The sequence below is a fragment of the Rhincodon typus genome, chromosome 32 (assembly GCF_021869965.1).
Source record: "Rhincodon typus isolate 14 chromosome 32, sRhiTyp1.1, whole genome shotgun sequence".
NCBI classification, from domain to species: domain Eukaryota; kingdom Metazoa; phylum Chordata; class Chondrichthyes; order Orectolobiformes; family Rhincodontidae; genus Rhincodon; species Rhincodon typus.
Genome location: NC_063363.1, coordinates 6,442,011 through 6,457,708, shown reverse-complemented (window position 1 = coordinate 6,457,708; position 15,698 = coordinate 6,442,011). Strand labels below are relative to the sequence as shown.

Sequence of the window (15,698 nt, the reverse complement as noted above, 5' to 3'; positions counted from 1 at the left end):
GGAGAAGTGAACATAGAGGAACAATAACAATTAATGTAAGGCAAAGCAGCAGGTTAGCAGGTGATGAGGAAGCTTCAACTCCATTGAAAATTAGGAAAAAAGTTAAAGGGAAGGAGAACTCAAGAGCTGTTAGTAATGGAGGTAATAGGACCCAAAAAGAAGGTGCAAAAACTGGCATAAGGGCACTTTATCTGAATGCTCGGAGCATTCAAAACAAGGTGGGATGAGTTGACGGTGCAAATCATGGCAAATGGGTATGATTTAGTGGCCATTACAGAGACATGGTTACAGGATGGTCATGACTGGGAGTTAAATATCCAGGGGTATCAAACTGTTCGGAAGGACAGACAGGAAGGTAAGGGAGGTGGTGTTGCTCTGATTTTTAAGGATGATATCAGGGCGGTAGTGAGAGATGATATAGGTTCTACTGAACAAAACGTTGAATCCATTTGGGTGGAAATTAGGAATAGCAGGGAGAAGTCACTGATAGGTGTGGTGTATAGGCCACCGAATAATGACATCGTTGTGGGGCGGGCAATAAACACAGAAATAGCTAATGCATGTAAAAATGGTACAGCAATTATCATGAGGGATTTAAACCTACATATCGATTGGTCAAACCAGGTCGGTCATGGCAGCCTTGAGGAGGGGCTCATAGAATACATCCGCGATAATTTCCTTGAACAATATCTAATGGAGCCTATGAGGAAGCAAGCTATCCCAGATCTAGTCCTGTGTAATGAGACAGGAATAATTAATGATCTCACAGTTAGGGATCTTCTCGGAAGGAGCGATCACAGTATGGTCGAATTTAAAATACAGCTGGAGCGTGAGAAGGTTAAATCCAGTACCAATGTCCTGTGCTTAAACAAAGGAGACTATGAAGGAATGAGGGAGGAGTTAGCTAAGGTAGAATGGGAGCAAAAACTTTATGGTGGGTCAATTGAGGAACAGTGGAGGACTTTCAAAACGACGTTTCACAGTGCTCAGCAGAAGTATATTCCAGTGATAAGGAAGAACTGTAGGAAAAGAGAGAGCCAGCCATGGATGTCTAAGGAAATAAAGGAAAGTATCAGATTGAAAAAAAAACACATACAAAAAAGCAAAGAGTAGTGGGAAACTAGTGAACTGGGAAATCTTTAAAGGCCAACAGAAAGCCACAAAAAAAGTTATAAAGAAAAGTAAGATAGATTATGAGAGTAAACTAGCTCAGAATATAAAAAAAGGCAGCAAAAGTTTCTATAAATATGTAAATCGTAAAAGAGTGGCGAAGGTAAACATTGGTCCTTTAGAGGATGAGAACTGAATAATTGGGAATGAGGAAATAGCCGAGACATTAAACAGTTATTTTGTGTCGGTCTTCACCATGGAAGACACAAATAACATGCCAAAAACTAATGGCAAGAAGGTTATAGCAGGTGAGGACCTAGAAACTATCATCATCACTAAGGAGGCAGTGCTGGGCAAGCTAATGGGGCTAAAGGTAGACAAGTCTCCTGGCCCTGATGAAATGCATCCCAGGGTACTAAAAGAGGTCATGGGGGAAATAGCAAATGCACTAATAATTATTTACCAATATTCACTGGACTCTAGGGTGGTTCCCGCAGATTGGAAAACAGCCAATGTGACGCCACTGTTTGAAAAAGGAAGTAGACAAAAAGCAGGTAACTATAGGCCAGTTAGCTTAACTTCAGTAGTGGGGAAAATGCTTGAATCTATCATTAAGGAAGAAATAGTAAGACATCTGGATATAAACTGTCCCATTGGGAATACCCAGCATGGGTTCATGTAGGGTAGGTCATGTTTAACTAATTTGGTGGAATTCTTTGAGGACATTACTTGCATGGTGGACAATGGGGAACCTGTGGATGTGGTGCATCTGGATTTCCAGAAGGCATTTGACAAGGTGCCACACCAAAGGCTGCTACATAAGATAAAGTTGCACGGTATTACAGGTAATGTATTGGCATGGATGGAGGATTGGTTGACCAGTAGAAAGCAAAGAGTAGGGGTAAATGGGTGTTTTTCTGGTTGGCGGTCAGTGGCTAGTGGTGTGCCTCAGGGATCAGTGTTGGGATCGCAATTGTTTACAATTTACATAGATGATTTGGAGTTGGGAACTAAGTGTGGTATGTCAAAATTTGCAGATGACACTAAGATGAGTGGTAGAGCAAAGTGTGCAGAAGACACTGAAAGTCTGCAGAGGGATATAGATAGTCTAAGTGAGTGGGCAAAGGTCTGGCAGATGGAGTACAATGTTGATAAGTGTGAGGTCATCCATTTTAGTAGGAATAACAGCAAAATGGACTATGTTTTAAATGGTGAAAAATTGCAGCACGCTGCTGTGCAGAGAGACTTGGGTGTCCTTGTGCATGAATCGCTAAAAGTAGGATTGCAGGTGCAGCAGGTAATTAAAAAGGCAAATGGAATTTTGTCCGCCATTGCTAGAGGGATGGAGTTTAAAAACAGGGAGGCTATGCTGCAGCTGTATAGGGTCCTGGTGAGGCCACACCTGGAGTACTGTGTGCAGTTTTGGTCTCCTTACTTGAGAAGAGATATACTAGCACTGGAGGGGGGTGCAGAGGAGATTCACTCGGTTGATTCCAGATTTGAGAGGGTTGGATTATGAGGAGAGACTGAGTAGACTGGGATTATACTCATTGGAATTCAGAAGAATGAGGGGAGATCTTATAGAAACATATAAGATTATGAAGGGAATAGATAAGGTGGAGGCAGGGAGGTTGTTTCCGCTAGCAGGTGAAACTAGGACTAAAGGGCATTGCCTCAAAATAAAGGGAAGCAGATGTAGGACTGAGGTCAGGAGGAACCTCTTCACCCAAAGGGTTGTGAATCTGTGGAATTCCCTGCCCAGTGAAGCGGTTGAAGCTACCTCGCTGAATGTTTTTAAGGCAATGCCAGATAAATTTTTGAACAGTAAAGGAATTAAGGGTTATGGTGAGTGGGCGGGTAAGTGGAGATCAGCCATGATCTTATTAAATGGCAGGGCAGGCTCGAGGGGCCAGATGGCCTACTCCTGCTCCTGGTTCTTATGTTCTTATCATTCTTAATTCCAGATTCTTTATCGAATTCAAATTCTCCATCTGCCGTGGCAGGATTTGAACCTGGGTCCTCAAGTTGAGTTTCTGGATTAATTATCTTGATTAATAGCTTGAGGAGTGCTATTCTCCACCATGCACAGCTGACTAGGAATCTCTCCCACTTTTGGCATCTGCCATCAGACTTACTGGAAAAATTTTGCAGGTTGCTAGATGAGCCACATTACAATCATAAGACCATAAGGTGTAGAAGCAGAAGGCCATTCAGCCCATCACATTTGCCTCACCGTTCAATGAGATCATGGCTGATCTGATAATTCTGGCTCAAAGACAGAAATGCTATCTACTATGCCACGAGGCAGCTTCCAATTAACTGTATTTACACGACTCAACTACTCCATGTGGGAGCAATTTGCACATTCTAATCACTCTCTCCCTCAAAGAGCTGCATCTTGAATTCCTGAATGGATTTATTACTGACTGAGTTAAAAGTTTATGACACCTAGTTTTGAATTGATTCAAGCGCAATGATTTTTCCAATGTCCATCTTATCAAAACCTTTATTATCAATTTATTACCAAGACATTGGCAAGGAAGATGGAGCAAACTGATTTTTCTTTAAAATGATAAGTACCGAATTCACACTGGATTTTTCAACTTTTTAATACAGTTAACTACAGGATGTCGAGGCATTAGAGAGTATAGGAAGAAGATTAATAGAGATGAGGGCTTCATTTGTGTGCAAAGGACTGAGAAGCTAGAATTGGTCTCTTTAGAAAAAGAATATTAAGAGTTTTACTAATAGAGATGTTCAAAAGGTTGTGACAGAGCAGGTAAGGAAATATTGTTTGCACAAGCAAGTAGGCCATTATTTGGCAAAACAATCAGGGAAGATTCGTTTTTAAAAATGCAGTGAGTTGTAACCGATCATGAATACACCATTTTAAAGGATGTTGGAAATAGATTTAACAATGACATTCAGAGAGGTATTGAAATGGATATATCTGACAGAGGTGGAGAATTGAGAGTAATAAGATAATTAGACGTATGATAGAAAAGAAAGATTTGCAAGACTATTGTTACATTCACTGGGATAGCATGCTAGGAATCTGGCCCTGCTGTTCCTGGAGTTGTCACAAAAGTTAAGGATTTTATTAAAGTACATGATATTCATCTAATTACTTCACTTTTTAGACCCGGTTGGTAGAAATCGCAGACCAGGTTTTTGTACTTAGCAAGACTTACAATTTATTACAAATAAATAGTTAACTATAGGTAAACAATTATGTACTGTCATCAGAAGAATCTCTGACTTAATACAACCCCTTATAAACGCCACCTAGACAGAGGTTCAGAGAGCTAGGGGGGGGAAAAAAACAAAGTTGGTGTTATGAATGAAGGGGAAAACAGCGAAGGCAGTTCGTCGGTTCCAGTCCAAATAATTCATGATCCTTTTCACTTGTTAGGACTTGCTGCTCCTCATCTCTCTTCTCCAGGTTGCATCATCATTATCAGCAGTTCCTTGCAGACGAGGATGACTCTCTTCCACTCTCAGGGCGAGTCCGTAGGTAGCGGTACAGACTGATGCAGCTACCACAGACTCTGTTCCACTTGGGCCAGGTGGTGGTTGCAGGAAATCATAGCGCCCGAGTTCCCAAGCCACCACGGTGGAGCAGCGTGCCGGTCTGTCACAGACGGGACTGTCCTAAGGGTCCTGACATTCCAGGTCCCAAACTTCATCTTGAGGGTGTGGAAGGTGCCTGTGAGAGAGTTCTTTTAATGTCGGGGAACAGTTGCCCAATGGCTACCACACGGGCTTAGCAGTGCAAGGTCTTGGTCCAGTGGTGAGGGGGGTCCAAGACAACAGGAGACCAGGCACTGCTGCCTGGCCTTAGATTGCCTGTGGTGGAGTACATTCAAACAGTCCAGTGCTGGCTTAGTGCAAGGTCTAAGGTGAGGAGAGTGAGAGCAAGGGGAGAGGACAAGATGAAAAGCAAGGTTGCTGCCATTGTATTGGTCATTCTCAGTCTGTCATTGTGAAATCACTTGGCAGGAAGAGGGGTTTGTAAAATCACTGGGCTGGGGTTGAGGGTACTTCATTACCAAAAAAAATTAAACTGGATTGGGGAGTTTATAAAGCAATCACTGAACAGGTGGATGAATAGTTTATGAAACTACCCCGGCTGGTAGGAGTTTTATGTTGCACAAGGCATAGAACAACTGCTTCACAACTTATAAAGTGCCTGACTAATTAGTAAAAAGCAACAGCTTGCAGCAAATGATGTGAGAAATGTGGGCTTTTCTTTAGGTTTTTAGTTTTTTTTCACTGCAGAGGAAAGGACACCCACACCCAACACTGCCATTAAATTAGTACCAGAAGAGCATCAACTGAAAGCATCTATTGCTATAACTTCTGCTTGATCAGCTTTAACCTTGACTACTGTGGACACCTCTATTCTACACCCCAACCACTGTCTGATCAAATACAACTAGTCTACAAACCTAAGCAAAAAGCCTGTCTATTTCTCCTTTCAAATCTGAATGGGCTGGTTGTGTATTTTTTTTTAATTCATTCATGAGGTCTGGACATCAGTGGCTGAGCCAGCATTAACGGCCCATCATTACAAGGGGTGGTACGGTGGCTCAGTAGTTAACACTGCTGTCTCACAGTGCCAGGGACCCCGGCTTGATTCCAGCTTCAGACGACTGTCTGTGCGGAGTTTGTACATTCCCCTCACATTTACGTGGGTTTTCTCCGGGTGCTCCGGTTTCCTCCCACAGTCCAAAGATGTGCAGGTTAGGCAGATTAGCCATGGGAAATGCACCGTTACAGTGACAGGGTAGAAGAGTGGGTCTAGGTGGGATGGTCTTCAGAGGGTTGGTGTGGACTTGATGTGCTGAATAGCCTGTTTCCACACTGAAGGGATCCTAGGATTAGTTGCGCTTGAGAAGATGGTGCTGAGCTGCCTTCTTGCACTACTACAGTCCATTTAATGTAGATAGACCACAGTGCTGTTATGGAGGGAGTTCTAGGATTTTGACACAGCAGCACTGAAAGAACAGCAATATATGTCCAAGTCAGGATGATGAGTGGCTTGGAGGTGGTGGTGTTCATATGTATCTGCTGCCTTTGTCCTTCTAGATGGAAGTAGTCATGAGTTTGGAAGATGCTGTCTAAGGATCCTTGGTAAATTTCTGCAACAGTTATCATTATCTAACAATTTGTGCTTTTTTTTGTCCAAATTTGCAAAATAAATTGAAACTTATGGTGAGGGATGGGGGAGGGGAGGTAACAGACTCGAACAAGTCGAAGTCACTGGAGAGACTGATAGATTATTGCTCGTCAACAGTATTAAGCAATATGGAGTGAAGACAAGAAAATAGCCAAAGTGGTAACTTAACAGTCAAACAGAAGAGAGGCGCATACTCGAGATGCTAAATAGCTTTCTCATGTTCTTGTATGTCCTCTACCAAGCTAACATTAACACTCTAGACAACACATTCCCATCAAACCAGTGGTCATGCTATTGCAAAGTAGTGGAGTCTCAGACAACCAAGTGAAAGGAACAGCACATAGAAGCTTAATGCAAATTAATTGACCAGTCAACCAGAACAGGGAAGGGCATGGCTTTTGAGAGGCACTGGTGGAGATTTATTAAAATGGAACCAGGGAAGAAAAGACTTCAGGCATATGGACACACTTGAAAATCCAGGGTTGTTGGACTGTTCTCCTTGGAGAAAACTAAGAGGAGGTTTGATAGTGGTGCTCAAAATCACGAAGGGCTTTGTAAAAACAAATAGGAGATAATTTCACAAGCGAATGTAATCAGAGAAAATATATTCAAACTGAATTGAAAGAATCGGAAGTGAAATGAGGAAACAAACTTTTTTAAGAAGCAGCAGCTCATTATGATACAGAATGCACAGCTCAAAAGGCCAAATGAACCAGATTCAGTAGTAACATTCAAAAATAGAATTAGGCAAATATTTGAAGGGAAATGAAATGATAAAGACCAGAGAACAGAATTATTTTGCTAGCTCCACCAAAAAGTCACAACAGGCAAGAGGGGCTAAGTGAAATTTTTCTGATGTTGTATCTCTTTGACTCTTATGTAATCATGCTCTGATGATACTAAATCATTTCAATTCCAACCATTACTGCTGTAAGTCAGAAAGTTTTCTCAACCCAGTCTCGAAAATGGTGGAATGTTGAGTCTGCGTGGTGACCCCAACTGCATGCCTCTCTGACTGAACAGCAAAGAGAAGTCTGTACCTCTCCAATCGCTGCTGTAGGACAGTTGACTGTTCCTTCAGCCTCTTCACTTCCTCCCTCCTACTCCGTGTGAGCTCCTTGTTCTTGTATAGATACCTGTGAACACATAGCAGAAAGCCCTCAGTACACAGCTAACACCAGATTTTCAAAGTCAAATGGCTTACTCTTCACAAGCTTCAGAGTAGCCATTATCGGTACATGACATTTCTTCTATTGACTTGTAGCATGCATGCATTGCTGACTTTTCACAATTTAAGGATGCCCCAAAATTAATTACTAATGAAGGCCACTTTTGTAACGTAATGAAACATAGTAGCCAAGGCACACAGCAAGATTCCACTACCTCAAGGAGGTAATTGTTATGATATAATTTTAAGAGGGAACATGCTAATGAGCAAGTAACCAGCATATAGAATGATAGTGGAGACAATGGCCTAGGAGAATTATCACTAGACTATTAATCCAGAGACCCAGATAATGATCTGGGGACACAGGTATAAATCCCGCCATGGCAGATGATGGACACTGATCTCAACAGAAATCAAGAGTGTAACGAAGACCATGAAATCATTGTCAATTGTCAGAAAAAAATCCATCTGGCTCATTAATGTCCTTTAGGAAAATAAATTGTTATCTTTATCTGGTCTTGCTTACATGCAACTCCAGACCCACAGGAATGTGGTTGAGTCTTAACTGCCCTCTGGGCAATTAGGGGTGGGTAATAAATGCTCAAATAAATGGCCATATCCAATGAACGAGTAAAATAAAATAAAATATGACTAATAACCATTGTCAGCCTCGCTTGTGATATGCGATACAGACGAGTGTAGCTGTGCTTGCCTGCAACATTTATTGGATGAGCTTCTCTAACAAGTCAGCCTGCTGAGCAAGCCTTTACAACATCTTCAAATAAACAGAGTCTATACCCATTTATCAGTGCTGCTGTGAGATGAGTTATATTTATGGGAGTAAACACAAAACCACAACAGCTATGACCAAATAAACCTTTTAACTGATGCTGTTTGAGGGAAAATATTACCCAGATAATTGGGAAAATATCCCAGTTCTCATGTAAACAGTCCCACAATATCTTTTATGTCTACCAGAGTGTGCAGGTAGGACCTCAATTTAATGCAACATCTGAACTACAGTATGGATCCAGAGCATCAGCCTGGATTACATGCTCTAGTCTCTGATGTGAGACTCAAAATCAGGACCTTCTGGCTCAGACCTGATGTGAGAATAGTTAACGTAATTTAAAATCTGTTCATTGGATTCAGACTCCCATCCTCACTTTGAATCTACATGCACCTTCAATGTTATCAATAGCTCACCTCTGCCTCCAATGGTACAAGTAACAGCATTCGATCCTGGATCTGCTCATTTTTGAGCAGGTGAGAAGGTTGAGTTTAGTAGAACCAATTAAAGCCCAAGAACAAATGTAAAATTGAGAAGCAAATGTGGATCTCCCTCCTTCTTTTCCTTCCTGTGCCTAGTTTCACACAAGGCAGATAAAACATGTACTGACATTGATTTCGAGAACTAGATTTTCCTAGAACAGGTCAGTGGCCTATTGCCAGAGGCTGTAGCTTGAAGGCCATGACTCTACATGGTTGGCCTCTCCCACTCTCACTGCCTTCCACAGACTTTATTCGAAGGGTAGAAGTTGAAAATCAATTTTGCCACTTTGTGAATGCACTTCCTATGGCCATCAAATCCTGAATTGGAACTTTAATTCCATTAATGCATTGCACGTTGATCAAACAAAGTGAACTGCAAGAGGTGAGGCTCACTACAGTGACCGAGGCCATGGTTAAGTCTTACCAATGTTCAGCTTATTCCAGATCATCTGTGCTAGCCAACCCCAAAGATTGCAATGAGATCTTCTAACAGCACTGAACAACCATTCTATCTTTTCCAAAGTTTCCTACATTCCAAACATGACCACACGTCTAAAAGAATTATTTTAGTGACCATTCATTTAGTTGTGGCACATTCTGAAGTTATGAAGTATGCTACATCAATTCAAATCTTTGTTTCTTTATATCTCTATAGTATACCTGTATTATACCTGTATATCTACCAATCTCATCAGACAATTGACCCTATGCAAAGTACTCACAATAAATTTGCAAGTTATCGGGAATTGGTTTAAAATTTCACCAATTCTCTACAACAATATATTTCCCATCGCTCACCACTCCACCTCACCTGTCCATGTAAATGATGTGAGGAAATTCCAGTTTCTTGTGAATTTTTTCAGGTCTACCCAAAGACTGATTAAACTCAAATCTAGACAGTTCAAAAGTTAATACAGGAGGTAGTTTTGTAAACCAATTCTGGAAAAGAAATGGGTAGAATTAAACATATTGGAGGAGCTTATTGCTAACTGAGACAGAAAGTACTTAAAGCAAAACACAGATTAATCCAGAAGTTATAAAAAACTTATAATTGATAAGTCTCTTGATTGCATCTCATAGAATCCCTACAGTGTGGAAGCAGGCCATTTGGCCCATCGAGTCCACACCAAGCCTCCAAAGTTCTCCCACCCACTCCCATACCCTATCCCTGTAACCCTGCATTTGCCATGGGTAACCTACCTCGCCTACTCATCCCTGGACACTATGGGCTAAAAAAAAAGTCTGGATTTAAGAGTCTAATGATGAACCAAGAATCTATTGTTGATCATCAGGAAAAACCCAGCTGGTTCACTAGCATCCTTTAAGGAAGGAAACTGTCATCCTTACCTGGTCTGGCCTACATGTGACTCCAGACCCACAGCAATGTGGTTGACTCTTAACTGCCCTCTGGGCAATTAGGGATGGGCAATAAATGCTGGTCCAGCCAGCGACAGCCTCATCCTGTGAATGAGTAAATAAAAATAAAAGAAACTTCCATCAAATATTTACTCTCTGGCTCCTCAAAGGCATGACCCGGAATATGGCAACACCTCAGTCGTCATGCCGAAATTGTGTCATCTTGGATTTCAGCCATGGGGCCTAATATTTGTTCTTGGGGTGTAGTTCTATTATTAGTTGACCTTGAGAAGGTTGTTTTAACTGCACGTCTGCGGTCTTTTAAATGTAGGCATATCCACAATGCTGTTAGGCAGGATTTTGAATCAACTGCAATGAAGAAACAGGGATGAGCAGAGATTGATTTTAACAGGCCTTTGACTCCTCCTCCTCCCCAATCCCACTTTTAGGGATAAGAGCCTGAATTTCTAGGCCAATAATTGGTATGTATTGCACTGCTGTTTGTGGTTACAGAACTGCCTGCGGTTACAGAACTGCCTGCCTGGCAGCAACAGTGGAGCCTGGGACCCAGGATTGATTCCAGTCTCAGGCAACTGTCTGTGTGGAGTTTGCACGTTCTCCCCGTGTCCGCATGGGTTTCCTCCGGATGCTCCGGTTTCCTCCCACAGTCCAAAGATGTGCAGGTTGGGTGGATTGGCCGTGCTAAATTGCCCATAATGTGCAGGGATGAGTAGGCTAGGCAGGTTAGCCATAGCAAACACAGGGCCACAGGGAGAGGTACAGTAGACTGTGGGATGGTCTTCAAAGGCTTAGTGTGGACTCGATAAAAACTCCCTCAAATAAGAAGTCACCTAAGGTAATTAGCACCTTTTTCTCTCAGTGAAGTCAAAGTGGAGGTACAGATATGAAACCAGAAAAAAATGTAGATGAATATATACATGAGCTGCTGGCCATTTTGCATTCCCTCTTCAAGGACAGAAGATGACTCACCTCTTGACCAGATGCGAACGACTGATCCGAGTGCAGTGTCTCTATCTCCCCGACCACCACGGCCCCTTCCAAACACTGGTGGAGGTCATCAAAACCATTAACCTGCAGAGGATACTGTCCGAACGTTTCAATGTTAGAGAACATTTTGCCTGCAAAAGTGACAGAGAATACCAAATGCTCAACTTGTTTTATATGATGCATCTTTTTACAACAGCACAACTCAATATAACATCAAGAAAAAAATCAATTCACGTTTTATCAGGACCACAGTGGAACACGAAACAAAAGACAAAAGAACTGCAGATGCTAAAGATCAAAAAGAAGAAATTGCTGCAAAAACTCAGCAGGACCTGCAGCATCTGTGGAGACAAAGCAGAATTAACATTTCGGGTCCCCTTCATTCATATGAAACTAGTGCTAAAAGCAAAGTAAATAAAACAGAGTACTTGTTGGCAACATTTGTGTTGTCTGATTGATTTGAATCTTGTAGCATTGAAAGTATGACGGCAAAGTGGGCATTTTATGAGATTAATGATTCAGAGATCCAAGTTCAAATACCATTGAAGTTGGGGAATTTAAACTGATAATATTAATATAATAATTGAATAAAAAGCTACTGTGAATAGTGATGATATAATAAAACTATTCAATTGTCACAAAAAAAGCAGGTTCACTAATGTCCTTTGGAGAAGGAAATCTGTCATCCTTACACAATCTGGCCTACAGGTGACTCCAGACCACTGCAATGTGGTAGCTAATTACCATCTGAAAGGTTCTAGAAAGTCACTCAGTTGAATTCAAGGTGGCAATCAGGGCAGTTAGGAACAGGGAATCAACACAGGTACAACGAATGTATCATCAGCCCACAATGTGCGTTAACAGTCTCCCAGCAGTCACAGATCAAGTTGACAACCCATCCTCCTAATTCTGTGCAATTTATAAAGATATGGCAGAAATAATGATGACAAATTACTTCAGATGAGCTAACAAAGCTGTGTTGACAAATCACAGGGAATTTCATACCGTCATGAATGCCTTCCGCCAAGAATGTTCCATAAAAGAGTTCCACCATTGGGTTTTGTGACTTTTTATTTGAATTTCTGCAGGAGAACAAAGGTAATGGATATTTTAAATTCTGTCGGCCTCCTTTAATAGTTAATGGAGATAAGAGACAGAATAAACAATTGGAGCGCCGTGTAGTGGACTTGTTAGAAAAATTGCAGCTTGTGAAATGAAAGGAATTGTAGGACCACAAAACTGGCCAAGAGACAAACAATGGAGAGTTGGCTTTAATAGTTGTTTGTCAGACCGAGCTAAGTTTACATTGGTGTTCCCTCGGACAGTGGCAACTGAATTGAGGAACCTGACTTTAAAGGAATTACCTGGAGTAGCTAAATGAAATCACTTGAAATACAAATCATGGACCCTGTAGAAATTTGCATCAACTTTTTCCAATACCTTGGGGAAATTATAAGTGGGACCATGAATATAATAATTCACGTTCTTGGATATTAAATTGCCATCTGACATCTGCTCCAGGAAATCATGGTCCTATGAAGTCCCTTCAAATGGAGTTGCTTTTTGAGTGCAGTGTTGTTGAACTTACGTTGTATTTGCTGCCATCTGAAATGCATCCTCCAACCAATCCAGGAGTTTGTGGGTAAATTCACTTACATCCTGGTTAACAAGACAGACAGAATAACACAAGCAGTATCACAAGGTTTGTTCAGATAAAAACAGTTCTGAATCTTGTCTCATTGCTCCCAATTCCAAATACACCAGTTTTCACCTTTATTTTCAATCTGAGTTAGGATTGAAAGTTAATGACTCATCTGAAGCATGGTACCCCTGACAACGTAGCATTCACTGAGTATTGTGCAGGAGTGCTGGCTTAGGTTATGTGCTCTCAAACACTGGCATGGTGCTCAAACTCAACTTTTAAGCTCATAGAAAAAAGTAACACCAACCAACCTGAGCTAACAAGGGTCTAGGAAATAACATACAGCCTTTGTAGGAACATCCCAATATTCAGTATTGGATGAGAAGATAACTCGGGTTAACATGCAACAGGAATATACAAAGAAATGGACAGGCCACCAAACAATGAAATGCGATCACTGACAATGTAGCCCTTATACTAAACTAAATCCTTGTAAAACAAAAATATAAAGTACTGAAGAAACCCTGCAGGTAAGGCAGCATTAGTGAAGAAAAAATATAATTAATGTTGAGTCCTGCGACCCTTTTTCAGAACTTCAGGGCTCAAAACATTAACTCTGTTTTCTCTCCACAAATGCTGCCAGATCTGCAGCGTTTCTCCAGCAATTTTTGTTCCTGTTTGTTTCAGATCTCCAGCATGCACAGTTCTTTGTTTTATTTTAGTACTAATTTTCGTATCTGTTATGCGTTGTATCAGTGTGCAAAGGTCTAAAAGCATTAAAGCATCACCCACCATCATGATATCATATTGACATGTGGACAGAACAGCTTAAGATGTCTAAGGAGTTGTCTGTGTAACAATGTCTATTATATCAACATAAACTGTAGTTAGTTCCTGTTCAATACAATAGACTCTTCTCATTAGACTAACAAGTTTCTTTTCTCTACCACACTGGACCAAGCAGGTCCTGTGGATCCCTATATTTAAAAAGAGGATGGTGGTAGTAAACGTACCCCATGGGGAGATCCCAGACTCAGTGTAATCGCACATACCACATTACATAGCGAAACATCTCAAGGTGTTTCAGAGGTTTCTGTAATACCAAAACTGGCCAAGCAAATACAAAAATCTTTCAAACTTCACTTTGAAAATCCTTCCATAAGATGTAATAGATACAAAATCACTTCCTGTTTTCAGATATGACGCACATATCGTTATAATTACAATGGATGAAGAATGGTTGAAATGCAAAGAGATTAATATGCAAGCAGAAATACTGCTGTATATTAAGTTGTGAAATATTAGTATGTTACAATCAGTTGATGCCTACAATTTATGAGACATCATGTCAGCCCAATGTTAAAGATTATACAATAAATTAAATACAAAGAGTGGCAGATAGAGTTTAATTTAGACAAATGTAAGGTGCTGCATTTTGAAAAGGCAAATCAGGGCAGGATTTATTCAGTTAATGGTGAGGTCCTGGGGAGTGTCACTGAACAAAGAGACCTTGGAGTGCAGGTTCATAGCTCCTTCAAATGGAGTTGCAGGTAGATAGGATAGTGAAGAAGGCGTTCAGTATGCTTGCCTTTATTGGTCAGTGCATTGAGTATAGGAGTTGGGAGGTCATGTTGCAGCTGTTCAGGACATTGGTTAGACCACTTTTGGAAAACTGTGTTCAGTTCTGGTCTCCCTGTCATAGGAAGGATGTTGTGAAACTTGAAAGGGCTCAGAAAAGATTTACAAGGATGTTGTCAGGGTTGGAGGGTTTGTGCTATAGGGCAAGGCTGAATAGGCTGGGGCTATTTTCCCTGGGGTGGAGGCGGCTGAGGGGTGACCTTATAGAGGTTTATGAAATCATAAAAGGCATGGATAGATTGAATAGTGAAGGTCTTTTCCTCAGGGTGGGGGAATCCAAAACTAGTGGGCATAGGTTTAAGGCGAGAGGGGAAAGATTTAAAAGGAACCTAAGGAGCAACTTTTTCGCACAGAGGGTGGTGCGTGTGTGGAATGAATTGCCAGAGAACAGGAGGAGGCTGGTACAATTACAATATTTGAAAGGCATTTGGATGGGTACATGAATAGGAAGGGTTTAGAGGGATATGGGCCAAATGCTGGCAAATGGGACTAGATTAATTTAGGATATCTGGTCGGCATGATGAGTTGGACTGAAGGGTCTGTTTCCATGCTGTACAGCTTTATGATTCTATGACATAACAGGGATATGAACATCTAAAACTGAAAGTTGGATTAATGCTCATCAGAAATTCATGCGACTCTCTAGCTGAACCCTTATCATTCTGTTTCACATATTGAACAATCTATGCGCTGATTCTAGAATTTCCTACTTCTCTCTGCATTAAGGCTTTATATCAAGTGTCCAGTAGCACACTTCTACTGATGTTATAATTTCTGTACTACCTTATGGGATAATGAGTGATTCTCAGACCCACCTGCTGCGCTTCATTTGATCGAAATGCATCCTTGAGGAGGTCGACTGCATTTGATGGGTCAACGTACTTCCGCATAGAGGCAACCATCAAGGCAAAAAGGCACCTCAGTTCTTGCATAAATGCCAAGTTTCGCTGCTCCTTTTCAATCAACAGCAAAATTAGAAATTGTAAATAACAATGAACATATTCAACCCAATGGCGCATGCCAGTACTTAATGAAGCACACAAGTCCCCTCCTATTTTATTTCACATCACCCTACCAGCATAGAAGGCAGCTCACTATCACCTTCTCCATAGCAATTAGAGATTAGCAATAGATGCTAGTCCTGGCCAGCAATGTCCACATCCCATGAATGATTTTTACAAAAGGAATAACCTTCAATTTATTTCTTCCTTATGCATTAATCTAACTTAAACGCAATGATGACATTCGCCTCAAGTACTCCAATGAGTTCCAAACGTTCACCACTCTGAGTTTCTGCTGAATTCTCTATTGGATTTGTTAGTGAA

General features: G+C 41.2%; 1 protein-coding gene across 6 annotated transcripts in view; it reads right to left on the bottom strand.

Annotated features, from left to right (window-relative positions):
- Positions 1–15,698, bottom strand: part of usp28 (ubiquitin specific peptidase 28) — an 87,814-nt gene that overhangs the window by 29,707 nt on the left and 42,409 nt on the right. For all 6 annotated transcript variants that reach the window (XM_048615419.1, XM_048615420.1, XM_048615425.1 and 3 more), the window contains 6 exons: positions 15,189–15,326; positions 12,682–12,752; positions 12,099–12,175; positions 11,076–11,224; positions 9,541–9,668; positions 7,330–7,425 (listed from right to left, as the gene is read on the bottom strand). In XM_048615419.1, coding sequence (XP_048471376.1) covers positions 7,330–7,425; positions 9,541–9,668; positions 11,076–11,224; positions 12,099–12,175; positions 12,682–12,752; positions 15,189–15,326 — 659 coding nt within the window. The remainder of the gene's footprint in view (positions 1–7,329; positions 7,426–9,540; positions 9,669–11,075; positions 11,225–12,098; positions 12,176–12,681; positions 12,753–15,188; positions 15,327–15,698) is intronic.